The 27106-nt window shown below is 36.9% G+C and overlaps 1 protein-coding gene, 1 non-coding gene and 1 pseudogene across 7 annotated transcripts in view; all 3 read left to right on the top strand.

The window, feature by feature from the left end:
* The window catches only part of ANKFY1 (ankyrin repeat and FYVE domain containing 1), an 81055-nt gene that overhangs the window by 9311 nt on the left and 44638 nt on the right, over positions 1 to 27106 (top strand). For 4 of the 6 annotated variants that reach the window (XM_039886410.1, XM_039886409.1, XM_039886415.1 and 1 more), the window contains exons 2-3: positions 12697 to 12889; positions 19181 to 19299. In XM_039886410.1, the coding sequence (XP_039742344.1) occupies positions 12697 to 12889; positions 19181 to 19299 (312 nt within the window). Of the gene's footprint in view, positions 1 to 288; positions 326 to 4454; positions 4500 to 8770; positions 8826 to 12696; positions 12890 to 19180; positions 19300 to 27106 lie in introns of those variants that run through there. The other 2 variants (XM_039886412.1, XM_039886414.1) reach the window with 2 other exon arrangements.
* On the top strand, positions 10152 to 10270 carry LOC120621213 (uncharacterized; annotated as a pseudogene).
* Positions 14349 to 14467, top strand: LOC120621306 (5S ribosomal RNA). Its single transcript, XR_005658107.1, has one exon. It is a non-coding gene; the product is annotated as a 5S ribosomal RNA (ribosomal RNA).

Genomic DNA, 27106 nt, shown 5'->3' with positions numbered 1-27106 from the left:
TGGCTGTGTAGTTTTGCATTCCCATTAGCAATTTTGAGAGTTCTAGTTCTCCACATCTTTGCCAATATTTTTTAATTTTAGCCATTCTGGTGGGTGTGTAGTAGTATCTCATTGTGGTTTTGATACTCATTTCTTTAATAACTAATAATGTACATCTTTTTATGTGCTTTTTTGCCATGCATTTATTTTCTTTGAAGTGTTCAATTTTTGCCTTCTTTTATTGGGTTATCTTATTATTTTTTTCCCGTCTTTAATTCCCTTCCCCTCTCTTCCACCCCTGACCTATAGATGTTGCCGTTTTCCCTTAAGAACTGGATTGCTGAAGGTGGGGTGTCTCCTCTCACACGCTTGCGGCATCTACCCGGGGCCTGGTGCACCCAGGGTCTGGTCCGTGGCTCCACCTGGGGCACGAACTGAGGACCTTCTGCATGTAAAGCAGACGTGCTAACCACTACATTATGGAGCCACCCCGTCTTATTATTATTCAGTTGTAAGAGTTATTAATATAGTCTTGGTACATTGTCTTTTGGATATGCGTGTTGCAAATATTTTCTCTTTGTCTTTGGCTTGCCTATTCGCTTTCTTGTGTGTCTTGAACAATTTTTAAAATTTGATAATATCCAACTTTTTTTCATGTCATGTTTTGTCCAGTTTATAGAGTTTGCCTCATCTGAGGTCACTAATAGTTTTTCTATGTTTTAGTCTAGAAGTTTTATAGTTTTTACCCTTACATTTAGATCTGTGTGAATGTTCACTTTTCCCCCTTTGGATACTCAGTTGTTCCAGTCTCTTTACCCTTTCCTCACTGAAGTGCTTTGGCACTGTTGTCAAAAATTTGGCTATATATGTGTAGGTCTCTTTCTGGATTCTATTCTATTCGGTGGCTCTGTATGTCTTTTCTCCCCAGCTTTATCGTAATACAGTAGACAATTAATTGCTTGTATTTACATTGTACAAGTCAATGAGTTTTTTTTTTCAATTATAGTTGGCATACAATAATATACCAGTTTCAGTTGTACAGCATAGTGATCAGAGATCCACGTAACTCGCAAAGCAGTCACCCCAGTAAATCTAGTACTCCTCTTCCCTCTTACATATTTATTACATTATTAACCATCTTCCCCATGCTAAACTCTACATCTCCATGTCTGTTCTGCAACTATCCATTTGTACCTCTTAATCCCTTTGCCTTTTTTTCTCTAATTCCCCCAGCCCCCCTCCCATCTAGTAGCCCTAAAATATTCTCTGTATCTACATGTTTATTTCCGCTTTTATTGTTGATTTTGTCCTTTAGATTCCACATGTATGTGAAATACTGCGATATTTGTCTTTCTCTATCTGACTCATTTCATTCAGTGCAATACTCTTTAGGTCCATCAAGGCAATATCTTGGTTTCCATTCCCTTCCTTTCAGTGTGCATGTTTCTTTTAATCTGAAGTGTGTCTCTTGTAGGCAGCATAAGTAGGGGTCTTGTTTTCTTATCTATTCAGCCACTCTATCTTTTGGTTGGAGCACCTAATTCTTTTCCATTTGAGATACTTGTTGATAGGAATGTAGTTATTACCACTCTTTGTTCCTGTTTTGATACATGATTTTGCTTCTCAAAGAACCCCTCCAACATTTCCCGTAATACTGACTTGGTGTTGATGAATTCCTTTTGCTTATCTTTGTCTGGGAAGCTCATTATCTGTCCTTCGACTCTAAATGATAGCTTTGCTGGATAAAGTATTGTTGGTTGTAGATCCTGGGTTTTCATCACATTGAATATGCTGTGCCAAGCCTTTCTGACATGCCAGTCTTATGGGTGCTCCCTTGTAGGGAACTAACCGCTTTTCTCTTGCTGCTTTTAAGATTCTCTTTGTATTTAACCTTTGGCATTTTAATTATGATGTGTCTTGGTGTGGGCCTCTTTGGGTTCCTTTTTCTTGGGACTCTGAGCTTCCTGGGGTTGTATGTCTATTTCCTTCACCAGGTGAGGGAAGTTTTCCATCATTATTTCTTCAAATAGCTCTTCAACGTCTTGTTTTCCTTCAGGTACTCCTATGACACAGATATTTTTACGTTTAATAGTGTCCGTAGGCTCCTTAAATTATTATATTCTTGGCTTCTTTTTTCTTGCTCTTCTGCTTGGATGTTCTTGGCTTCTCCATCCTTTATATCGGTGGTTTGATCTTCCTCTTTATCCACTCTGTTGATTCCCTCTAACATACTCTCCATCTCAGATCATGTGTTCTTCATCTCTGACTCGTTCTCTTTTATAATTTTCATTTCCATTTTTATGTTTTTATCTCTTCGTTAAAGTTCTCACTGAGTTCGTCTACACTTCCCCTCAGTTCATTGAGCATCTTAATAACCAGTGTTTTGAACTCCGCATCTGTTAGATTGCTTGACTCCATTATTCTGGGGTCTCTGTTCTGTTCTCTCATATGGTTTCTGCTTCTTTGTGTTCCCATTTTGGCTACCTTTTTCTGTGTCCATTTCTGTGTACTAAGCAAAGCTCCTAAGTCTGCCGGTCTTAGTAGTGTGGCTTTATGTAGTTGGTGTCTAGTGGCACAGTCCTGAAAGGGGTTCAGCTGCAGGCCAAGTTTAGCCCCAGCCCGTGCCTCTCCGAGGCCACCTGTTAAGATTCAACAAACAATCTCCAGATGCAGTGCTTATAGTTGCCTCAAGAAACCACACTGGAAACCGAGGCCAGCTGCTGCACCAGTGTGGCGTCTTGGCACTGCTCAGCAAGGAGCACCTGAATGGATGAGGACACACCTGAATGTGGCTAGAGTGGGGCCAGGAGTTGAAGGGGGCAGAGTTTCAGGGAATCTTCTGGGCGGAGTGACCTCTGTTATCCAATTTGATGACATCTTGGTTATGGCGGTGCTGTGTCCGCACACTAGGAGGGTGGAGGGTTCTACAGAGTAGCGATGGACACTGCAGGCACTACTGTCCAGGAGTGAGCCTCGCCTCCGGCTCTCACTCCGACAACTCAGTGTCCTCTTGTAAGTCCCTGGTGTTCCCTGCAGAACCAACCCGGCGCTGGTTGTCAGAGCAACAGGTCCGTCACTGCGAAAGTCCTCTCGTGGACACGGCCTCTTTAAGAGGCTTCTGCTGCAGCCCCTACCACAGCCTCAGTCCCACTCAGCCACTGGGACTGGGCAGCCTTGTGTCTTCCCCCTTCCTACCTTTTACCATTGCAGGTTGATTAATTATTTCTCTCCCAAGCCATAGTGCTTCTGTTCGTCTAGATCCCAGTAGACTTTCCTTTGTGTTTGCTCTGTGTTTCTGTCACAACTTGGATTTGTTCACAAGAAGGATGGACAAAGCCTCTGTCATCTGTGCCACCTTTTTTCTCCCCGATTGCTCTGAATGTCTCTTGATGTCAATATATTGTCCCAGTTACTGTGGCTTTATAACAAGTCCTGAAATTGAGTCATGTAAAGTGCTACACCTTTCTCGTTTTTTTTCCCCCCAAAATTATTTTGCCTATTTTAGGTGCTTTGCATTTTTATTTAAATTTGAGAATCATCTTGTTTAGTTCTACAAAGAAAATCTGAAACTTTAATTGGGATGGTGTTGAATCATATGTAGATCAATTTGTAGAGAATTGATATCTTAAAAATATTAAGCCTTCCAATTCATGATTACTGTATAATTCTCCATTTACAGTCGTCCTGCAGTATCCTCGGGGGATTTATTCCATGACCTCTGTGGGTACCAAAATCGACAGGTGCTTAAGTCATTTATAAAATGCCACAGTATTTTTCATATAACCCACTTTGCATATAGGTTACAGTAGGGCATGCATACACATCACTTCATTTTTGTGGATTCAGTGTAGTGCTTGGTGCATGGCAAATTCAAGTTTTGCTTTTTCGAACTTTCTAGGTTTTTATATTCTCAAATATTTTCATTTCGCAGTTGGTAGAATCCACAGATGTAAAACCCACGATATGGAAGGCCAACCATATTTAGGTTGTCTTTAATTTGTCAACAATGTTTTATAATTTCAGTGTGCAGGCCTTGCAGGTTTTTTGTTAAATTTATCCCTAAGTATCTTATATATTTGCTGTACTATTATAAGTGAATTTTCACAGCCTGTACAGCCAGAACTCTCAAATCTGAATAAAAATTAAAGTGGAAGCAGGAAGAGGAGTTTGATTTGAGGAAGATGTTAAATTTGCTTTTGAGCTTGTGTTTGTAGTACCAGTAGGTTATCCTTCTAGCAGGAGCTATTGAGAGAGTTTTGGAGCCATTTACATAGAAGTGACAATAAAATATGGGTGTGCTTGAGACCTCAAAGAATGGAAATTTGGAAAAAGTTTGATTCTAGGACTGAACCTTGCAGTACTGCTTACTTTTAGAGAGTAGTCAGAGTAGACTCTAAGAAAGGTAGGAAAAAAGCGTGAAGAGTAAAGTTAGTAAGTCAGAATCAAAAGAATTTCAAGAATGGGCTGATTAAGAATTGGACACTGCAGAGATGTTGAGGACCTTGAAGGATAAGGAAAAGGTAATTGCATTGGTGATTTTATCGTGACTGAGACCCTGTTAGGATAATGATACAAAGTCAAGTTTCAAAAGATTGGGGAGGTAAGGAAGCCAAGTTTCAAAAGATTGGGGAGGTAAGGAAGGAAGCAGTGACTAAAGAGGGGTTCCTTCAAAAATTGGAGAAGGAAGAGAGCATGATAGACAAGGAATCACTGTAATCATGTGGTAAAGTTTATTTGGAATAGAGCATGTTTGTAAGGGTAATGAAGTGAGCCTGGAGAGAAGGATATCTTAGAGATGCTAGGGCTATTTTAGTCACACAGGTTTTGGTAGGGGAATGCGAGAGGATATAGAATTCTAGGCATTTGGAACAGATTAACTGTTTTCTTCCCTTTTCATTTGGCTCTGGCTATCATTACCAACATCTAGAATGGGTTGGTAAACTATGGCCTTTGGCTAAATCTGACCTGAGACTTGTGTTTATATAGCCCTTGAGCTAAGAATCATATATGTGTATGTATGTGTATGTATATAGATATATGGATTTTATATATACATATAAAATGGTTGATGAAAAATCAAAGGAAGACTATATCATGGCATGTGAAAATGGTGTGAAATTCAATTTTCAGTGTCCATAAATAAAATTTTTTTAGGGGAGAGAATAGCCAAGATCATTTATTTATGCTTTTGCATTAAACAGCAGAGTTAAGTAGTTGCCACAGAGACTGAGGCACAGAGAGCCTAAAATATTTACTATCCAGCCATTCACAGAAAGTTTGCCAACTCTTGACCTAGAAGGATCATTGTTGGTTTTTTTTCTGTCTCATGACTTGCTGTTTAATTTTTTTATTTTTTATTTTTTGCAGTTGTTATTAGTCTCTTTATTTTGGGCTATTCATAGTAAATGCAGTGGTTTTTTTTTTTTTTCCCCCTCAAGCAAGCATCTTTGGTTAAGACTGATGAACTGTTAGAAAGCTATTCAAAATATCTGACTTTAGATTATTGGTGCAGGGCAGATGGGTATTATTTGGAAAGAAACATGACAAAATTATAATACAAGCTGCTGATGTTTCACTGATGCCTAGTATATAGCTCTTTTGGTGAAACTATAGGTTTTATCTATTATTTAAATTTCTAGGCTTATTTTTCGAAAAGAATGTTGGAGAAAGAGAAAGAAGAAACCACAGCTGAAAACTAGCCACTTTGTAAAGAAGTAGTTGTAGTAAACCTTTAAACCAGACACTGTTCTAAATGATTTAACCTACCATCGACAACATTCTGAGATCCAAAGCCCAGAGAGGAGTAAGTAACTTGCCCAAGAATACATAGCTATTAAATAGGCAAGCTGAGATTCCAACCCAGTCACTTGGGATACATGCCCTTAAGGACTCTATTGTGTCGCCTTTCTCAGAATGATAACAGAGAACATTTTCTGACCACTTACTGGAGTGCAGATGCTCCTCTAAGGTCTTTATATGTATTAGCACATTTAATGTTTTTCTCTTCATTATTTCTCAGAATGGTAATTTAATTCTTTTCCTGTAAGAACTACCCCTTGGTGACACTTCAAGGACACATTTACATTGCTGTTTGCCATCAAACAATATTCCCCTCAGAATAACATCTCAGCTATGGGCGCTTTCTCCATTATATTATGAAATGGTATGGCAATTTCAATACCACTGGATAGGTGCACTTGTGATCTGGGTTTCCCCCTACAAAAGATGCTGGGCAGGGAGCATCTGTACTTTCACAAATAAGAGTCCTAAATCATCCTAAAGCCCTTTTCTTTTACCTCATCTCTGATTATAACCTTTGTAGTTTATGTCTTGTGTCAGTGTCCAGGCTGCAGATGGAAATTTGTATCTGAAGTTCTGGAGTGAGACTAGGGCTATTGCTGTAGATTTTGAAATTATATTTATATAACTGATATTTTAAAAAATTTACAGGGACTCTGAGAAGATGATGGAAACAACTTTTATAATCTCATTTTAAGGGTTAAAAGAATCAGCAACTTTCTACTCTTAAAGGCAAATGTTCTCATAATTCCCCATAAATCAGTATCCAGATTCTTTATGACTAGTTTTTGCTCCTCCTATTTGTGAATTCTTTGTAGATACTTCTTTGATTTTTCATTTGATACTAGTCCTGTGGTGCTGCATTATTTGGAAGAGGTACAAGTTAGACTACCCTTTTTAAAAACTCTGAGGTAACTCCTAATCTACCATAATGCTTAGTGCATAGTAAATACTTGCAGATTAATAATTTGTTTAGGTGACATGGAAATGCAGAGTTACTGAGACTATATATAACCTTGATGGGTTGGAGCTCTTGAGGAGCAAAATACTTAGGTTGGCTAGAATATTGTGTGATCGAAACCAAGGTTAAAGAGCTCACTGTGCTTCATGGAAGAAAAATCTGCAATCCATAGCCACAGGCTACCCCTGTGAAAATATGGAAGCTCTCTCTCCAGCAAGTGGGATGTAACTTTAACCACTAGGTTGAACTAGCGAGATGAGGTATACTCTTGCCATCCTTTTCAGTTGACTTAAACAGAGACAGATGAGTGACAGACATTTTTGCCAGTGAGCTCTTGGAGGACTAGGTTAGGTCTTGTCTTCTAATTATTTGTATTTCTCATAGAGCAAGTACTATGTCTGTTCTACAAACCTATTGACTGATAACTAGTTTAAAAGGAGAATCTGACCAAGTGTAAAAGACAAACCTTTTCCTTGCATTTTCTGGGCCCATTATGTTACAAACATTAACAGGCTTTATTTAATTCTTTTGAAGTAAAACACTTTTCTGGCACTTCTTTCCTTGTACTAGCTTAAGTAAGGTAGTCTTGCTTCATGCTGTCATCTTTTGAATTGTTTTGTTTAATTGCCCATCTTCTCCATTACCCTTTAACTTTGCAAAAAGACATGTTCCAAGCTTTCGTTTTGTTTTGTTTTGTTTTTACTTTGACACTGGCACGCCATAGGTGTGCAATAAATTTTTAATGAATGACTGGGTTAAGCATTTGTCTTATTAAGAGATGAAAATCTTTGAACAAATCAGTGAATGAACAAATTGCAGTTCAGTTGATCTTTTTTCTAAAGAGGAGTATTCCCAGAGCAGTCTGTTTGTGACTTGGAGAGATATTTGCTGGGGACTGAACTTTTTCTCCAGGGCAGTCATTCCTATACCTGGGGCTATTATAAAAGTATACTTTTTCCAACCCCATTACAGATTACTGAATCTGGGTGCTCTTTTTCTCCTACTTTAAACTGCCTGAGTGATTCTGATGCAGCCAGCCTGGGAATAATGTCATTGAGCATGGTCTGAGAGGCAAGAGGTGGGTAAGCTGCTGGTCATGGGCTTGTCCCCTTCTCCTCCTCAGATTCATTGTCTAGGAGTTGAACCAATAAGGTGATCTTTAGATTTCTTCCCTTCCTAAAATTTCGTGATATATAAAAACCCTTACACTTGGGTATTAGAAAATTGTTTTTCCTCATAATTGTAATTTTCCATAATCTTTAAAATTTGCCTAAAATAGCGTATTTGCTTTATAAGCGCACATAGATTTAAAATTCAAATAATTTTATAAGGCTTGTAACAAAAAATAAATTTTGTCACCTCTTAGTCTGCTCCCCAGACTACTCTCTGCTCTTCTTTATTTACCTCTAAGTGATAATGCTTATACTGCTATTTCTAGATTGCTCAGTTGTCAGTGTTGACTGACTTTTTACTATGGTAGATTAGGAGTTGCCTCTTTGAGAGTTTGTTTCAAAGGCCAGCCTGACCTGAATCTTTTCCAAAGGAATAGTAGTGACGATTTTTAAAGTATGTTAGGCTTTGCTTTTTGGTTTGGAATTGTCAGTGCAGACTTGATATATGCAGTGATACAGTATTTAAAATTGCTCCTTTAGTATTTAGCAGTGTTTCCATTTCTGTTTTTACTTTTGTTCAGCACCTTCTGATAATGGCCTTTTGATTTGCCATGACTTTAATTGATCAGTCTTAATTCCTAGGTCAGTAAAACGTTTGAATCCCATTCTGTTTTTCATGACTCAAAAAAAAATGTTTTGGAAACTATTATAATTATTTAAACTATTTATCCAATAATTATGTAATTGTGGAATGCAAGGGTGGGGGTGTAGGAAATGCTGACAGTTTTGAGTGTATGTACCAGTCACAGTAGTTGTCATTTAATTCTCACAGTAGCACTGAGAAGTAGATCCCTCCCCTCTTCCCCATTTTACAGATGAAGAAACAAAAGTTCAGAGAGATGTACTTTTTATCCCATAGCTAGTTACTAAAAGGATTTGGATCCCTATCAGTTTGACTCCAGAACCCACTACAGGTATACATCAAATTTTAAACTTTTTAATTGAAGCATAAGATATATACAGGAAAGAACAAATCATAAGTAGAGAGCTCAGTGAATCATCAAAATGAAACATGAATGTAACTAATACTAATTTAAACTTAAAAATGATGTTATCAGCATCCCAGAAGGCACCCTCTTGTTCCCTCCAAGTTATTACTCTTGCCATTCCTTCAAAGATAATTATCATGACTTCTGATACCAGATTCATTTGTTACAAGCGATAGCAGTTTTTGAACAGAATTTAATGTTATTCTTAATGTGTTTCCTTTTACATTTTTTGTTGTCACACGTAGAAATTCAATGCCAATTTTTCTTTAAGAAGCCAATCACCTCCATTTCTTTCTCTACAGAAAAGTGTAAATTTGTACCATCACATCAACTTAATGCTTTGTGTTAAATGCTTCCCCCTTTGAGGTGAATAATTGCTAGTTCATGGCTCTGTAGTCTCAGTCACTGTGAAGAACTCTTTAAAACCAATGACCTCTATAAATTTGTCACACCAGAATAAAAGTGTAGAGCTAAGTCCTATCTAAGGGGTTGTAAATGCTACTTGCTGAGATTTTTAAATGTTATAATAGGATCATTGTAAGTACTGTTTTTCTTTATCCAGTGTTTTTTAAAGCAATATTTGGTTTAAATATTAGGCCAAATAACTGCAATATTTTTAAAAAATATTAGTTATAGGAATTCTTATATGATATGTAAATCCTGAGCACAATGATCAGTTAGCAACTATAAGCAAATTTTCATCTCAGAAGTGCCTTCTACTTTATTTTTCCACAAAGACTGATTTATGCCTGAGACTTACATCCAGTTTTTTGACTCCAGGCATTTATTTAACATGGATCCTCGAGAAAAGGAGCAAAAAGTTCCCTAGTATATGTATGAAGAAGACAGTCTATTAGTATTTAAACAAATTCTTCAACATTTTTTTCTAATTATGAAAACAGAACGCATCTGTTAAAGGATACCTTAAATGTGCAGAAAATTGCAAAGAAAAATCTCTCATATTGCCCCTTCTGAGTGAGACCTGCTGATATTTTGAGGATATTTGTCTTTTCGCTCCTCATATATGTAAATATTTGTAATAAAATTGGAATTATAAAATATATTTAGTTTTACAGCTTGCTTTTTTCTGTTAATATTTATTCTTTGAACATGTATATTTAATATTATATACTTCTTTGAAAACATTAATAGTTGCATAATAACTGCAAACTCATGTGCCACTTAGTTTATTTAACCATTCTGTGTTTTTAAATCCGTTTTTTATTGTATCTGTGTTTATAAAGAGGTAATTATTACGGCTTTGCCACCCTGAATGTGCCTGATCTCGTCTGATCTCAGAAGCTAAGCAGGGTTGGGCCTGGTTAGTACTTGGATGGGAGACCACCTAGGAATACCAGGTTCTATAGGTATTTAAAAAAAAAAAAAGGAGAGAGAGAAGCTATTGGGTAGCAGGTGGGGGAGGGATACAGTTGAGAGGAAAGGGAGCTTTTATAAAACTGGATTTTGCTTGTTCACTTGTTGATCAAATATTTAGTGAGCCTCTGTGTCAGGCCCTGTGATAGGCTCTGAGATGCAGATGTAAATCTTTTCACATTGATGATCAGATATGATGAGCAAGGGTTTGAATTAATATCATAGTGGAGATGGGGATACAAAAGACAAGAAGGATTCCCAGAGATGTTGAAATAGTGAAGTCAGTTTTTTATAGCTGGGGAAGGATTGGGGCCATGTGAGTGAGTAGGAGACATCTAAGATTACTCCCATATTTCATCTTCAGGTAATTGGGATAGATGGTGGTATCATTTATTACTATAGGGACTACACAAGGGAAGAGCAAATTTGCTTGAAGTTTTGTTTTGGGCATAGTGAATTTGAGGTGCCTGTGGGCCACTAGGGAGAAATGTCTATTGGGAAGATGGATAGACGAAGCTAAGAAGAAAGATCTGGTCTAAAGAGATGGATCTGTGCATCATTGGCACCTAGATTTTGGTCTCAAGCATAGACTAAGGACCTGGTGGAGCTGCTGTGGGAGAACATAGAGTTAAGAGGGCCAAGGATAGAATCTGGGGAATGTCAGTGGTCAAGCATTGGGAGGGGTGTAGAGAAGCATGTGACAGACAGAGAACCATAATCGGAGAGAGGGGGTGGCATTGTGGTTGCTGAAAGAATAGAAGAAAAGAAGGTTGGACAACAATATCATATGCTGTGTTGTAGAGGTCTGGGAGGAGGACCAATGGCAAGTGTCTATTGCTTTTGGCAATTAGAAGGTCATTGATAAGAGGAGTTTTAAGGGAATGTTGGAGACAGAAGGAGGTAATGGCAGAGGAATAGTGGGTACGGAAATGGTGTGTGGTACCTAGAGATGGAAGGGCAGCAGTTGGTCAGATGTGGCATAGAAGGAGGGTTTTGTTTTAATAGAGACTTGAACAGGTTTATGTGCTGATGAGAAAGACCCAGTTAAAAGAGATTGAAGTTGTTGGAGAATTGGTGATTGATTATAAAGGAAAGGACCCAAGGAGAGTGATGGGTTTGGAGCATAGGTGGAAGGATTTAACTTGGACCAGAGGGAGATACTTTCTGTGAGAAAGCATGGAGTATTTGGGAGTTGTTGCTGGTACATGGAAGTAAGTGCTTAGTTTTCTCAAGACACTGGCTGAAAATGCAGATTGGGTGGGAGATGGGCTTGAGAATGGTGTCAGGATTTGGAATATCTGTGGTGGGGAGTAGAAGATCGAAGGGACTGAGGCCCAGAGAATGATTATAGCAGCACTGTGATTCTGTGGTTAGACCTCGATTTATAGAGGTACTAATTTACATGGTTGCATGATTTCTCACCAAGACTCTGGAGCCCAGTTAAAGGAGAATTTTCTTGACTATTTACTTCCTGAGGGAAGCCTCCCATGAATGTCCTAAGTTAAATTTCTTTATTATAGGTTCTCATAGCTCTGTTCTTTCCTTCTAGTACTCATTAGAGTTGTAGTTTTGCATTTGATTTTTATAATCGTTATTATAATATACAAGTTTACCTTCCCCAGTAACTAAAAGCTTTGAGCAAAGGTATATCTGATTTTGCTTATCATTGTGCAGTGTTTGACACCTAGTAGACACTTGATAATTTTTATTGAATGAGTCAAATATAAAGGTTCTCAACCAGTACAACTGTGGAACATGACTTGCTTCCATCTGAATCGTTATTGTCTGACCTGATCCTCTCCTGAAGGAGGGCAGGTGTCACCTAGTGTGGAGTAGTGGTTAATAGATCGCAGGCCCTGGAATGAAAATGCCTGGGTTCCTCCTAACCCCATTTCTAATCAGCTTCGTGACCTTGGGCAAATTCTTAATCTCTCTGTGCTCCAGTGTCCTCATCTGTAAAGTGTGGCTAGTAATAGGACCTACCTCAGGGATTGTCATAAAGCTTGCATGAGGGAATTCACAGAAAGCTTTTAGAACAGCATCTGACATGTAGAAGTTACTACTAGTGGCTTGAAAAAGCCTCCTAGGTGATTTTGGTTATCTTCTTTCCTTGAGACTCCTGGCTTTATGGTAAAAGATTAGCAGGGCAGGTACATGTTAGCATTTTATGTGTGTCCGTTCGTGGTCATATATTGAATATTGATCTTCAAGGGAAACAAGAGAAATCCCTGGACCATGATGGTCTTTTTGATCCAGTGGCACCCAGAAACAAAACCATTCTTGGTCCTGTAGGAGTATCACTAAGAAATAGAGGAAACACCATGTGACTTGTCATTTTGGTAGCCATCCTATATGAAGGATTAGTGAATGCTATCTGTTTTACTCTTGCCATGGTAAACTTTATTATTTGTTTCCCTTGCAGAGGAGGTCGCCAAGTTGGAGAAGCATTTGATGCTTCTCCGACAAGAGTATGTCAAGCTGCAGAAGAAATTGGCAGAGACAGAGAAGAGATGTACTCTTTTGGCCGCGCAAGCAAACAAGGAAAATAGCAGTGAGTCCTTCATCAGCCGTCTGCTGACAATTGTGGCCGACCTCTATGAGCAGGAACAGTATAGGTGAGCTCCTGGACACAGGACCAGTTTGGGGAAGCTGGCCCTTTTGCTTTATTCTCAGGCCACGTTGCAACTTCTCTCTTACTGACTTTCTTCTCAAGTTTATTTCTCTTTAATTGGGATATTAGCAAACCTTTAGTTTTTAGAATGTAAGCTCCTTGAAGCAAGGTTTTGGCTCATCTTCAGCACAGAGCTTGGAGTCATGGTGATAGTATCACTAATACAGACAGAAATTAGCTTTCATGTTCAGGGATTCAGAGAGAAGTCATTTTCTCTTGGGATGGTTAAAGAAGAAGTCTTGGAACTATTAGGCAGTTTAGCATGACGATTGAGGGTAGACTCTGGAACCACACAGCCTATGTTAAAAGCTCAGTTGGCCATTTATTATATATGTGAACAGGGTTACATGATGTACTTGAGGTTCTTAATCTGTAAAATGGGGAAGTAATACTACTACTTTCTTTACGATTGTTATGAAGATTAAATTAATAAATACATGTTTTAAGAACTTAGAACAGTGTCTGGCACATAGTAAGTGCTCAGTTGTTAGCTATCGTTCTTGAGTTTTGAGGTAAATATTAAAGACTAGGTAGGACTTAATAGAAAAGACAGTGATATTACCAGTAGAGGGAGTGGCTGAACATGAGAACATGCAGAAGATTTAGGGTACATGTTCACGTAGGGGAACACTGAGAGAGGTGGGAAAGGTAGGGTGGATTATATTGGGAAGCCAAGATGAGGAATTTGGACTTGATCCTCTAGGAGATGTAGAACAGAGTATTTCTGAGTTGTAAGACTGTCATAATCAAAGTAGTATTTTAGGAAGATTAACCTAGTAACATCATATAGGTAAAATTATAAAGAGAAGAGAGCCAGAGAGCTGCTGGATGTTGTTGTAAATAGCCAAGTCCAGAACTGATGGAGGAGTGAATTGAGATGATCTCCCTAGTAGCCAAATCCTTCATTCTATGCATATTCACACATCCATGTTTCTTTTCCACACCCACGAAGAAACATGGATGTGTGAATATGCATAGAATGAAGGATTTGGTTACTAGGGAGATGGATGATTGGACTAGATAAGACTTGGTAAAATTTCAAAATAAATTTTAACATTTAAAATAGGTTAAAATCCATAACTGCCATCTACCACCTTAATCATTTCTTAAAAAAAGAAAAATTTAATACCAAAAAAATAGGAAATATTATACTCTGATTAAAGGCCAGCCTTTTAAATTGAATGGGTATAGGTACTTGTAAAATATAGTTCATTGTCTTTTTTTTAATTTTCCTCTTTTTTTTTTCCCCAAGGACAAGTGAAAACTTTTATTTCTACTGGCTCAGGCTGAGAAGCCTGACATATTTCTCTTAGAGGCAGTTTCTCCCATTCTCCAAGGTTCTTACCCATTAGTACTCCCTTTACTTATTTTTTTTTTCCAGCTTTATTGAAATACAGTAAACAGTCTACGGCCATTCCACCCTGAACACGCCTGATCTCGTCTGATCTCGGAAGCTAAGCAGGGTTGGGCCTGGTTAGTACTTGGATGGGAGACCACTTAGGAAGACCAGGTGCTGTAGGTGTAAAAAATAAAAAAAAATATAATACACAATTAGTTTCTCATATTTATATTGTACAAGTCAATGAGTTTTTTTTTTCAATTATAGTTGGCATACAATAATATACCAGTTTCAGTTGTACAGCATAGTGATCAGAGATCCACGTAACTCGCAAAGCAGTCACCCCAGTAAATCTAGTACTCCTCTTCCCTCTTACATATTTATTACAACATTATTAACCATCTTCCCCATGCTAAACTCTACATCTCCATGTCTGTTCTGCAACTATCCATTTGTACCTCTTAATCCCTTTGCCTTTTTTTCTCTAATTCCCCCAGCCCCCCTCCCATCTAGTAGCCCTAAAATATTCTCTGTATCTACATGTTTATTTCCGCTTTTATTGTTGATTTTGTCCTTTAGATTCCACATGTATGTGAAATACTGCGATATTTGTCTTTCTCTATCTGACTCATTTCATTCAGTGCAATACTCTTTAGGTCCATCAAGGCAATATCTTGGTTTCCATTCCCTTCCTTTCAGTGTGCATGTTTCTTTTAATCTGAAGTGTGTCTCTTGTAGGCAGCATAAGTAGGGGTCTTGTTTTCTTATCTATTCAGCCACTCTATCTTTTGGTTGGAGCACCTAATTCTTTTCCATTTGAGATACTTGTTGATAGGAATGTAGTTATTACCACTCTTTGTTCCTGTTTTGATACATGATTTTGCTTCTCAAAGAACCCCTCCAACATTTCCCGTAATACTGACTTGGTGTTGATGAATTCCTTTTGCTTATCTTTGTCTGGGAAGCTCATTATCTGTCCTTCGACTCTAAATGATAGCTTTGCTGGATAAAGTATTGTTGGTTGTAGATCCTGGGTTTTCATCACATTGAATATGCTGTGCCAAGCCTTTCTGACATGCCAGTCTTATGGGTGCTCCCTTGTAGGGAACTAACCGCTTTTCTCTTGCTGCTTTTAAGATTCTCTTTGTATTTAACCTTTGGCATTTTAATTATGATGTGTCTTGGTGTGGGCCTCTTTGGGTTCCTTTTTCTTGGGACTCTGAGCTTCCTGGGGTTGTATGTCTATTTCCTTCACCAGGTGAGGGAAGTTTTCCATCATTATTTCTTCAAATAGCTCTTCAACGTCTTGTTTTCCTTCAGGTACTCCTATGACACAGATATTTTTACGTTTAATAGTGTCCGTAGGCTCCTTAAATTATTATATTCTTGGCTTCTTTTTTCTTGCTCTTCTGCTTGGATGTTCTTGGCTTCTCCATCCTTTATATCGGTGGTTTGATCTTCCTCTTTATCCACTCTGTTGATTCCCTCTAACATACTCTCCATCTCAGATCATGTGTTCTTCATCTCTGACTCGTTCTCTTTTATAATTTTCATTTCCATTTTTATGTTTTTATCTCTTCGTTAAAGTTCTCACTGAGTTCGTCTACACTTCCCCTCAGTTCATTGAGCATCTTAATAACCAGTGTTTTGAACTCCGCATCTGTTAGATTGCTTGACTCCATTATTCTGGGGTCTCTGTTCTGTTCTCTCATATGGTTTCTGCTTCTTTGTGTTCCCATTTTGGCTACCTTTTTCTGTGTCCATTTCTGTGTACTAAGCAAAGCTCCTAAGTCTGCCGGTCTTAGTAGTGTGGCTTTATGTAGTTGGTGTCTAGTGGCACAGTCCTGAAAGGGGTTCAGCTGCAGGCCAAGTTTAGCCCCAGCCCGTGCCTCTCCGAGGCCACCTGTTAAGATTCAACAAACAATCTCCAGATGCAGTGCTTATAGTTGCCTCAAGAAACCACACTGGAAACCGAGGCCAGCTGCTGCACCAGTGTGGCGTCTTGGCACTGCTCAGCAAGGAGCACCTGAATGGATGAGGACACACCTGAATGTGGCTAGAGTGGGGCCAGGAGTTGAAGGGGGCAGAGTTTCAGGGAATCTTCTGGGCGGAGTGACCTCTGTTATCCAATTTGATGACATCTTGGTTATGGCGGTGCTGTGTCCGCACACTAGGAGGGTGGAGGGTTCTACAGAGTAGCGATGGACACTGCAGGCACTACTGTCCAGGAGTGAGCCTCGCCTCCGGCTCTCACTCCGACAACTCAGTGTCCTCTTGTAAGTCCCTGGTGTTCCCTGCAGAACCAACCCGGCGCTGGTTGTCAGAGCAACAGGTCCGTCACTGCGAAAGTCCTCTCGTGGACACGGCCTCTTTAAGAGGCTTCTGCTGCAGCCCCTACCACAGCCTCAGTCCCACTCAGCCACTGGGACTGGGCAGCCTTCTACCTTCTCCCCCTCCTACCTTCTCCTGTTGCAGGTTGATTAATTATTTCTCTCCCTAGTTGTGGTGCTTCTGTTCGTCTAGATCCCAGTAGACTTTCCTTTGTGTTTGCTCTGTGTTTCTGTCACAACTTGGATTTGGTCACAAGAGGGATAAAGAAAGCCTCTATCATCTACACCATTTTTATTTCCCAGCACTTTTTTAATTACTTATCAATTAATTGCATTCATTATACTGTTGTCCTTCTAAGAGACAATGGGAAAGAGACTAGGCTGTTTTCCATTCTGTTCTCTTCTTACCTACCTAGTCAACTGTGGTATGATCTCATGGCTACTGTGGGTCTCTCTCCATCTTCTAAAACTTGTCCTTTATCTAAAGAAGATTTACTACACCTGTGTTATCTACAGTTGACTGGTGGGGAACGGAGCATTCAGAGGACTGAGCTTTTGAAATGGAGTAACTGAATTGGAAAAGCAGTTTCTAAAGCAGATGCTCTTTTACCAATTTTGTTGAAGAATTTAAATAGTATTGTTATGTGCTGCTCAGTAACTGGAGTAACTGAAGTTGGTGTTAAAATTTTTAAATTGAGAAATGTGGATGAAATTGGTACATTTATTTTTACTTAAGTTCAGGAAAAGAGTTTTGTCCCATAAGATAGCTAAAAATGATGATTACATGTAGTTATTGCATTCATTTTTTTAGCAACCAAGCTTTTAATTTATTCCTATTAAAATGTTTGATCGAGAAAGTCTAGCAAGAAGCTCTTTATTCTTTTTGTCCAGTAACAACATCCTAGTACTCATTTTGAAAGGAAACAGTCTTTAATCGACTAAAATGAAATGGGAAAAAATTACTAGTTTCTACATACAGTCCTCATAGACTTGTCCAATTTTCCATTTTTGAATTGTATTTTTAAAAAGCTATCATTAGAAATTATTAGTGAAATCCTTTATTCCTTTTGGTATGTTCAACTACAAAAGAGAAAAAAATTTGACCTGATATTCATGGATAGTTGTAGGAATTTTATAGAGACATTTAGTTTTATAATTTTTGTGGGTAAAAGACTTGTGGCTGAAATAGTAAACAGTGAATATTCACTTAAGTTATTAGATTAATAGTTGATAAGTAAATTTAGAGTTTAAAAATTATATATGCTTTGTAAATAGCCAGCTCTTTGTTTTCATTAAATTTTTAAAACTTTATGTAGGATGTGATTTGAAACAGAATTTTATGTTCTGTTTTAAATGGAATATTAATCCCATTTCTTCATTTATTGGTTAATAACGTTTTACTATGTTAACAGTAGTTTATAATAATTCAAATAATAAGGACCCTATTACTCTTTTAATCTAACATAATTAGTTGCAGCTAGGTTTTTAATAGAACTAGAATTGTTGATATGCTTACATAATTATAAAGTATGTTCTAGACAGTGCTTTTGTGGGGTAAAATGTCTGCATCAAGCATTGTATAGAAACAGTATTCTATGTGGGTCTCCTTTTAAGTGGATGAGTTAATTCATGTAATAGTTTTTTTTCTTTTTTCTCATGTAATTTTGTGTATTTAGTTTCTAAAGGCTTTCCAACCTAAAAATATTTTAAAAGGAAGTATGAAAACAAACAAAAAAAAGTCTAAATACAAGCAGGATGATGATGATAATTAATGGCTTTGGATTGCTGCCAACATAGCCATATGGCACATGTTGTGTTAGCTCAGTAGGTCATTCTTAGGTTTTTGTTAACTGCCCACATGCTTTCCTCTGTTAGCATTTGATATTGCAGAGTTAAGCATAAACAACTATTTGGAAAGCTCTTTTCACGTAATGGTATGTCATAAGTATGGAAAACATGTTTGAAAGAAAGGTTTCTTCTACTGTATTTCTTTATAAATCATTGAGTAAAAGATGGCCAGTAATAGGTCTGAATATTTTCTGGTGAGAACAGGAGGCTAGATATTGGGTTTCGTATACGTGACTAATTTATCAAAGCTAATTTGTTCATCATTTTTCTGTTGAACCTTGCTTGAGCATTAATATGATATGAAGTTTAGCAGCATTGTAGTTTCATAGCTGCCTTCACAATCTTTAAGCTTTCTTTCTCCTGATGATTTATCTTCATTCTGCATAAAACCTTTTCTACATTTTATATGAATATTAATCATCCTGTTTAACTTGTAGGTTCACCACTGTAAGAAATCCTATTAGAGGTTGTTTTTAAAGCAGAACATCCCGTGTGAACTAAAACTGGAATTTAGAAATAGAAAACATGTCTAGCAACATATTGTAAACTCGACCCATAAGAATTCAGTGGTAGCATAGAGAAATAGTTTTGCTGTGATTTTTTTTTCTTTTGCACATGCATGTTGATCAATACTTATATATTTGTCAGCTGTGAATTCTAGCCATATCTAGTTATGACTTTTTTGTTTTTATATTTGTGGATATGTTTTCTTCATCAGTGATCTGAAGATAAAGGTTGGGGGCAGGCACATCAATGCTCACAAGTTTGTCCTGGCGGCCCGCAGTGACAGCTGGAGTCTGGCCAATTTGTCTTCCACCAAGGAGCTGGACCTGTCAGGTGAGCCTCTGAGCAGTTGGAGACTTAAAACTGCCAGCACAAGAAGTCTTGGCAGAAGGTTATGGTGTGTCATTTTGAAATGTTTGTGGAACAATGAAAGTGGAATACTTATCAATCGATAGTGACCATGAACTAGTTAAATAATTATGAATTAGTAAACTTTGTGAATACCTCTGTTTACTACCTGGCTAATAAATAGTAAATATTTAAATGTGCCTGAACTTTCCTATTGTAAACAATACGCATGGTTTGATCCCTGCTGTAAGTTTTACTTTCTAGAGTGATCCTCTGCAGAGCAGTTCTTTTGTGGCTTTGGTAGATGAGGCAGGCACCTACTAATAAAATAGTTGATAATACAGCTATGACATCTTTACTTTTCTTTCTAAAATTTATATTTGAAGTGTATTATGGGGAGAGTTCCAAGGAGGTGATGGCATATATGGACCTGTTCATGTTTAATTGTGCGTTTTGTCCAGAAGTCCTGCTGAAATGCCTGGGTGGGTGTAGGTATGATTGCCTAAATCTGGACTTGCAGCAGCTGAAACTTCCCAAGAAGCCTGTGTGTTATGCAATACGTGGAAGCACTGATACTGCTTGGCTGGCCAGCAGTTTGAGGAAAATTGGAAATAGGCTCTTGTAAACAAGTGTATAAATAGCGTAAAAGCTATGTTTTAAATGGTTGAACTCTTTCCACACTAATGGACTTGATCTAATCATTTTATGGCTTTATTGGTATTTCGTTCTCAAAATTATTCCATTAATATCACAAATGCTGATATCACAAATGTTGAGTGGCAGGCACTTTTCAAGATGTTTGGGATACAGCAGTGAATGGAATTAAATTCCTATTTGCATGGAACTTATATCTTAGAATGGTTGACTTTCTAAGCTCCATATTTTCTTTTGAAGTTCTCATATAATTGGTTATTTCTTAAAATTCAAAATACACAACTTTAATTCTTTCATTATTAAAGAATTTTAGCACATGTTGACAAAGATACAATAGGCATTATAAAGTATTTAAAACATTTGGATATATGTTTTATATAAATCATATATCATACCTTGTTCAAAAAAGTAAAAAGTTTTTGCCTGATGTGATGCACTGACAAAGGCACAGTCACTTTTGTAGGATTCTTGACCATAAATGCATAACCTTAATCTAATTATGAGAAAGTAGCAGACAAACCCAAATTGAAGAACAGTTCCTCAAAATAACTGGCCCTGTTACTCAAAGACATTAAGGTCATGAAAGATAAGGCTTAAATTCTTAAAGATTGGAGGAAACTAAGGAGCCATGACAACTAAATGCATTGTGGAATCTTCAGTTGGATTCTGGACCATAGAAAGGACATTGGGAAAATTGGCAAAATTTGTAAAGGTCTCTGATCCGTTAATAGTATTGTATCGGTCCTAAATACCTGGTTTTGATAATTGTACTATGGTTATGAGATGTTAATGTTAGAGAAAGAAGGAAGAGTAAAGGGTATGTATAATGGAACTCTACAACTTTTCTGTAAGTCTGAAATTATTTCAGAGTATAAAGAGAAAAGGCATATATTTGTTTTATTTCTTATTAAGTGTGAAGATGTAAATTTCATCAACTGGGAAGAAAATATAACTGTTAGCTCAACACAGTATAACAAATCTTAAGACCAGGAGGAGAGCCTTTTGTGAAATAAAACACTTTGTTTCAGGCAAAATGGTTTGTTTATTGCCTCTCTATAGCACTTTAGCAATAGCAGCTAACATTGTGAGAGGTTCCAGTTCATTAGAATAGCTGTTTCGAAGCTAGAATTTCTTGAATGCTTTCTCCAGCAAAGATCTTCTGGTTCTCTGGCATAAGAGTTTATGGTGAGTCATTCAGCTTTCCTGGAATGTGTCCTGGGTTCATGCCCAAGAACAGAAAGCATCCTTCTTCCATTCTGGTTAGGAAAGCTGTGCACTAAAGCACCACCTGGGAGGTTGCCTTTTGCAGTGACAATAGCATAGATTCCCCGCGCTGCGCTGAGGCACACTAAGGTGCTACAGCAAACTCACAGGGGATCTGCATGACATTTTAAGTTTTCAAGAGAAACACAACAATGCTCCACATCTGTTGAATGCCATGTGAACTATTATTAAGGTTGTTCAGTTCCAGTATTAGGTCATGCTGCGTTCCTTTTGATGATGTCTATGGTATTTTAAAAATATGTTATTTGATATTCCTCTCCTGAAGGATAGCATGACTAAACTCTAATGGTTAGATTGTGGTAGAAGTGACAACATTTTACTTCGGAAATAGGTTCATGGAAGGCATTGTGACTTCCTTCCTTCCTTTGGAAGTTAGCTACTATGTAATGAAGATATTCAAATAGCCTTGTGACCTCCTGCTAATAGCTAAGAACCCCTCTTAGAGCTTCAAAAATCTGTTTTTGCAAATGTTTTTATGCTTGATATTGTCCCACAGATCCTTTAAACTATCCTCATTTAAAAAAAATTTTTTTTTTTGTTTTTGCTGTTCGAATTGGATTTTTTCTGCTTCCTTGTCTGCCAAATCACTGATTCAATCCTCTGCTTCATCTAATCTGCTGATTTCATCTAATGTATTCTTCATTTCATTTATTCATTTCTGACTGGTTCTTTATGTTCTTTTCTTTTTGTTGAAGTTCTCACTGAAATCATCTATTTTTTACCCCCTAAATTCATTGAACAGCCTTATAACCAGTGTTTTGAACTCTGCATCTGGTAGAATGCTTGTCTCAATCTTCTTTAGTTCTTTTTCTGGATTTTTGTCCTTTTCTTTTATTTGGGACATGTTTCTTTGTCTCATCATCTTGGCTGCCTCCTTGTGTTTGTTTCTATGTTTTACATAGATCTGTTATGTGTCCCGGTCTTGGCAGAGAGGGGCCTTATATAGTAGGTATCTTTTGTCGCCCAGTGGCACAGACTTACTGTTCACCTGAGCTGCTCCAGGAGTGCCCTTGTGTGGTTTGTGTGCGCTCTCCTGTTGTAGTTGAGCCTTGATTGCTGTTGGCACATCAGTAGGTGGGATTGACCCCTCAAGCTGACTGGCTGTTAGGGTTGGCCATAGCTACAGTGGACAAGCTATTGTATGGAGGCTGACCCCACAGAGCAGGAAAGCCCTACCCTTAAAGCCAGATAATTTAGTTCCTCCCCATGTCTCCCTGGTGCTTTTCAAGCTGCTGTCTCGTCTCTGAAGTTTAAGGTGAATGTTTGTGAGTGAGTCTGAGCTTGGGCCCTTTAGGAGGATGCCTGGCTCTATAGGCATCTCACCTGGACTGCGCGTCCCAGGTGATTTTTATAGCCAGCTGTTGTGGAAACTCCTCTTCTTGGCACTGGTGCTCCAGGCCATGGGACTGGGACCCCTCACTCCTCAGTGGGGACTTCCACAGCTGAAATGTCCCTCCTGATTTCTTAACCACCACATGTGGCTGTGGGACCAACCCATTTCACATCTTCACCTTCCTTTCAGTCTCAATGTGACTTCTTTATATCTTCAGTTATAAGGGTTCTGTTCTGCTAGTGTTCGAGTGGTTCTTAAGGGCTGTTGTTCTGTAATTTAATTGTAATTTTGATGTGGTTTTGGGAGGAGACCAGCACCATGTTCACCTACTCCTCCATCTTGACCATAAGTCCTAATAATAGCAAATTTTTGCTAGCATTTACTGTTTGGTGGTAGTGTTCTGAGTACTTTATATGTGCTAACTCATTTATCTTTAGAACAACACTTATGAGGTAAGTATTGTTGTTTATTTTCACTTTATAGATGAGGAAACTGTGAAGCACACTATTAAATAACTTACCCAAGGTCACACAACAGTGTTTGAGCTGGGATTTGAACCCAGGCAGTTTGGTTGCAGAATCCATGCCATTAACCACAGTGCTGTGCTGCCTCTCACTTTTGGTTTCTTTTTCTTTCAACTTTATTGAGATATAAAGGAAGTGAAATAAAATACCTACATAAAAATGTATAATTTGATCAGTTTGACATAATTGTGAAACTATCACCACGTGCAGTAACATTTAATCTTAAAAGTTTCCTCATGTCTCTTTTTAATCTGTTTTTCCATCATCTTCAGGCAACCACTGATTTACTTTCACTCATTGTAGATTAGTTTACATTTTCTGGGCTTTTATAAAAATGGAATTATAGAGCACATAGTTTCTTTTGTCTCACTTCATTTACTCAAAGATTTTGAGATTCATCTAAAATCACAGACTGTTGTGATTTCAATTGTTTATTCTTTATTATTGTTGAATAGTATTCCATGTATTAATATACCACAGTTTGTTTTTTTCATTTACCTCTTGATGGATTTTTATATTCTTTCTTGTTTTTAGCTATTGAAAATAAAATTACTGTGCTCATTGTATATATGTCTTTGTGTAGGCATATGTTTTTGTTTCTCTTGGGTAAATATTTGGGAGTAATTATTTAATATGAAGAAACTACCAAACTGTTTTTCAAACTGACATATCACTTTACATTCTCATCAACAGTGTGTGTAAGAGTTCCAGTGGCTCTGCAATTCACTAGCATTTGGTATGGTCAGGTTGTTTTTTGTTTATAATTTTAGCTATTCTAATGGATGCGGAATGTACTATGATTTTATTTCGCATTCCTCTGATGATGAATAATGTTGAGCATTGTTTCAAGTGTTATTGACTATTTTAAGAGTTCTGTATATAATCCGGATACAAGTCATTTGTTTGAAAGTGAGCATTCTTGACTTATTCCTGATCTCAAAGGGAGACCATGACATCTTTAATCAATACGAAAATATTAGTTGGTTTTTCATAGATGTGCTTTATCAATTTGAGTGTTCTTAGTTTTTTAAGATTTATATGAATTAGTTTTGAATTTTGTCACTGTTTCGTGTCTACTTAAATGATTGTAGAATTTTTCTCTTATGCTATTAATATAGTAAATTACATTGATTTTTTTCAAATGTTAATCTTGTATTTCTGGGATAAGCTCTGTTTGGTTATTAATATTATCTTTTTATATATGTTGTCAGATCCTGTATGCTAATATTTTGTTAAGGATTTTTACATCGGTAATCGTGAGGGATATTGGTATGTAATTTTCTTTTTTGTAATGTCTTTGGTCATGTGAAATTTTGCACTTAGGGTTATGTTGGACTCAAAATGAGTTTGGGGGTGATCCTCATTCTCTGTTTTCTGAAAAAGTTTTGTAAGATTGATGTTATTGTTTCTTGATTGATAGAATTTATCACTGAAATCATCTAAGTCTGGAGTTTCCTTTTGGGGAAGGTTTTTGAGAAATTTTTAAGTAGACTTAGGGATGTTCAAATTTTTTTCTTAGTTTTGGAAAGCTATATTTTTCAGAAATTTGTCCATTTCATCTAATTTGTTGAATTTGCTGGTATAAAGTTGTTTGTAGTTTTCTCTTATTATTTTTTTAGTGTCTAGGGCAGCAACTCCTTTTTCATTCCTGGTCTTGGTGATTCATGTTTTCTCTTTCTTTCCTGATAGTCTAGTTATAAGTATGTCAGTTTTATTGATCTTTTTAATTTTGGCTTTGTTAATTTTAACTTTTTAAATTTTCTCTTTTGTCTGTTTTCTATATTATTGATATCTGTCTATTCTTCTTACTTTGGATTTACTTTACTCTTTTTTTTCTAATTTTTTAACATGGAACCTTGGATAATTTATTTTAGATCTTCTTTTCTAGTAAGAGGACTTAAAGCTGTAAGTTCCTCTCAGCACTGCTTTAGCTGCATCCTGTGATTTTTGATATATTTTCATTGTCATTTAGTTCAAGATATGTTCTAATTTTCCTTGTGATTTCTTCTTTCACCCAGGAATTATTTTGAAGTATGTTGCTTAATTTCTGGATATTTGGGGCATTTCCTAGATACTTTATTATTACTGATTTCTAATTTAATTTTGTTTTTGTCAGAGAACACACTTTATATGATTTTGATTCTTTTAAATTTATTGAGACTTGTTTTATGGCTCAGCATATGGTCTGATTTGGTGAGTATATGTCTACTTGGAAAGAAAATATATTCAGCAGTTGGATGTAGTGTTCTTTAAATGTCAGATCAAGGTGTTTGATAATGTTGTTCAGACCTTCTATATATTCTTTTTCTTTTTGTCTAGTTCTGTCAGTTTCTTAAAGGTGGGTATTAACATCTATAATTTCAGAATTGTCAAGTTTTCCCTTTAATTTTGTCAATTTTTGCTTCATATATTTTGGGCCTTCATCCTTATAATGTACACATTTATAATTATGACATCATAATGAATTGTGGCTTTTATCATTTTGAAATAATATTTATATCTGGTAATACTTTTTGTCTTAAAGTCTTTTATCTGATATTAAATAGTTACTGCAGCCTTGGTATGCTTACTATTTTCATGGTATCTCTTTTCCTGTTTGTTTACTTTCAATATATCTGGCTTTTATATTTGAAGTATATCTCTTGTAGGCAGCATATAGTGAGGTCTTGCTTTATCATCTCTTCTTTTTAACTTGAGTGTTTAGATCATTAAATTTAATGTGATTATTTTGAACGATAAGGCAACCGTTTTATTTGTTTTGTTTGTCCCCTCTTTTTATTCAGTGTACTCATTTTCTTGCCTTCTTTTGGATGATTTGAATGTTTAGTATTTTATTTAAATTTATCTTTTGACTTTTTGACTATACGTATCTCTTTGTATTATTGTTTTGTGGTTAATCTAGGGCAAAGTTCCTCAACCTCAGCACTGTTGATATTTTGGCTAGATAATTCTTTGTTGTGGGAGCTGTCCTGTGCATTGTAGGTTATTTAGTAATATCTCTGGCACTTAATGCCAATAGCACTCCCCCAGTTTTGACAACCAGAAATATTTCCAGACATTGCCAGATGTCCCTTGGGAGGCAAAATTGGCATGATTGAGAACCACTACTCTAGAGATTATGATACATATATTTTCCCCTAATCTTTTATAGTGTGTTTATAATCTATTTGTGCTATACCATGTAAAATGTAAGAACCTTGCAACTATAATGATCCCTTTAACACCTTCACCACTAACTTTTATGTCGTAGTTGTCATAGATATTACATGTACATACACTGAAAATCCCACTAGTGTTTTAGATTTTGCTCTTAATAGTCATACATACTATTGGAAACTTAAGAGAATAAAAAGCCATTTATATTTACTCAGATATTTCCTTTACTGTTGTTCTTCCTTCATTCTTCAAGATCCAGATTTCCTTCTGCTATTATTTCCCTTCAGCCTGAAGAACTTCCTTTAGCATTTCTTATAGACCAGATCTGCTAGTGACAAAGTCTCTTCCTTCATCTGAATATGTCTTTATTTTGTCTTCATTTCTAAAGGATATTTTCCCTGGATGTAGAAACCTGAGTTGACAGTTCTTTTTTTTTTTAAAGCACTTTAAAGATTTTTAAAACACAGTTTTTCCACTGTGTTCTGGCCTCTAGTTTTTGATGAGAAGTCTGCAGTCACTGGAATCTTTTCCCTATATGTAATGGTCATTTTGCTCTAGTTGCTTTCAAGACCTTTTCTTTTCTTTATTTTATGTTTTAATTGTGGTAAAATAACATATAACATAAAACTTACCATCTTAAACATTTTTAAGTGCTCAGTTCAGTAGTGTTAAATATATTCACATTGTTGTGCATCCAATCTCCAGAACTTTTTTATTTTGCAAAACTGAAACTCTGTACCCATAAACAACTCCCATTTCTCCCTGTCTGTGGTCCCTGGTAACTAACAATCTACTTTCTGTTTCTATGAGTTTGACAACTTTTATTACCTCATATAAATGG

Source organism: Pteropus medius, unplaced genomic scaffold (assembly GCF_902729225.1).
Source record: "Pteropus medius unplaced genomic scaffold, Ma_sr-lr_union100, whole genome shotgun sequence".
In the NCBI taxonomy this organism is placed as follows: domain Eukaryota; kingdom Metazoa; phylum Chordata; class Mammalia; order Chiroptera; family Pteropodidae; genus Pteropus; species Pteropus medius.
Note: the sequence above shows the minus strand (reverse complement) of the source record. Positions and strands in the feature narration are given on the sequence as shown.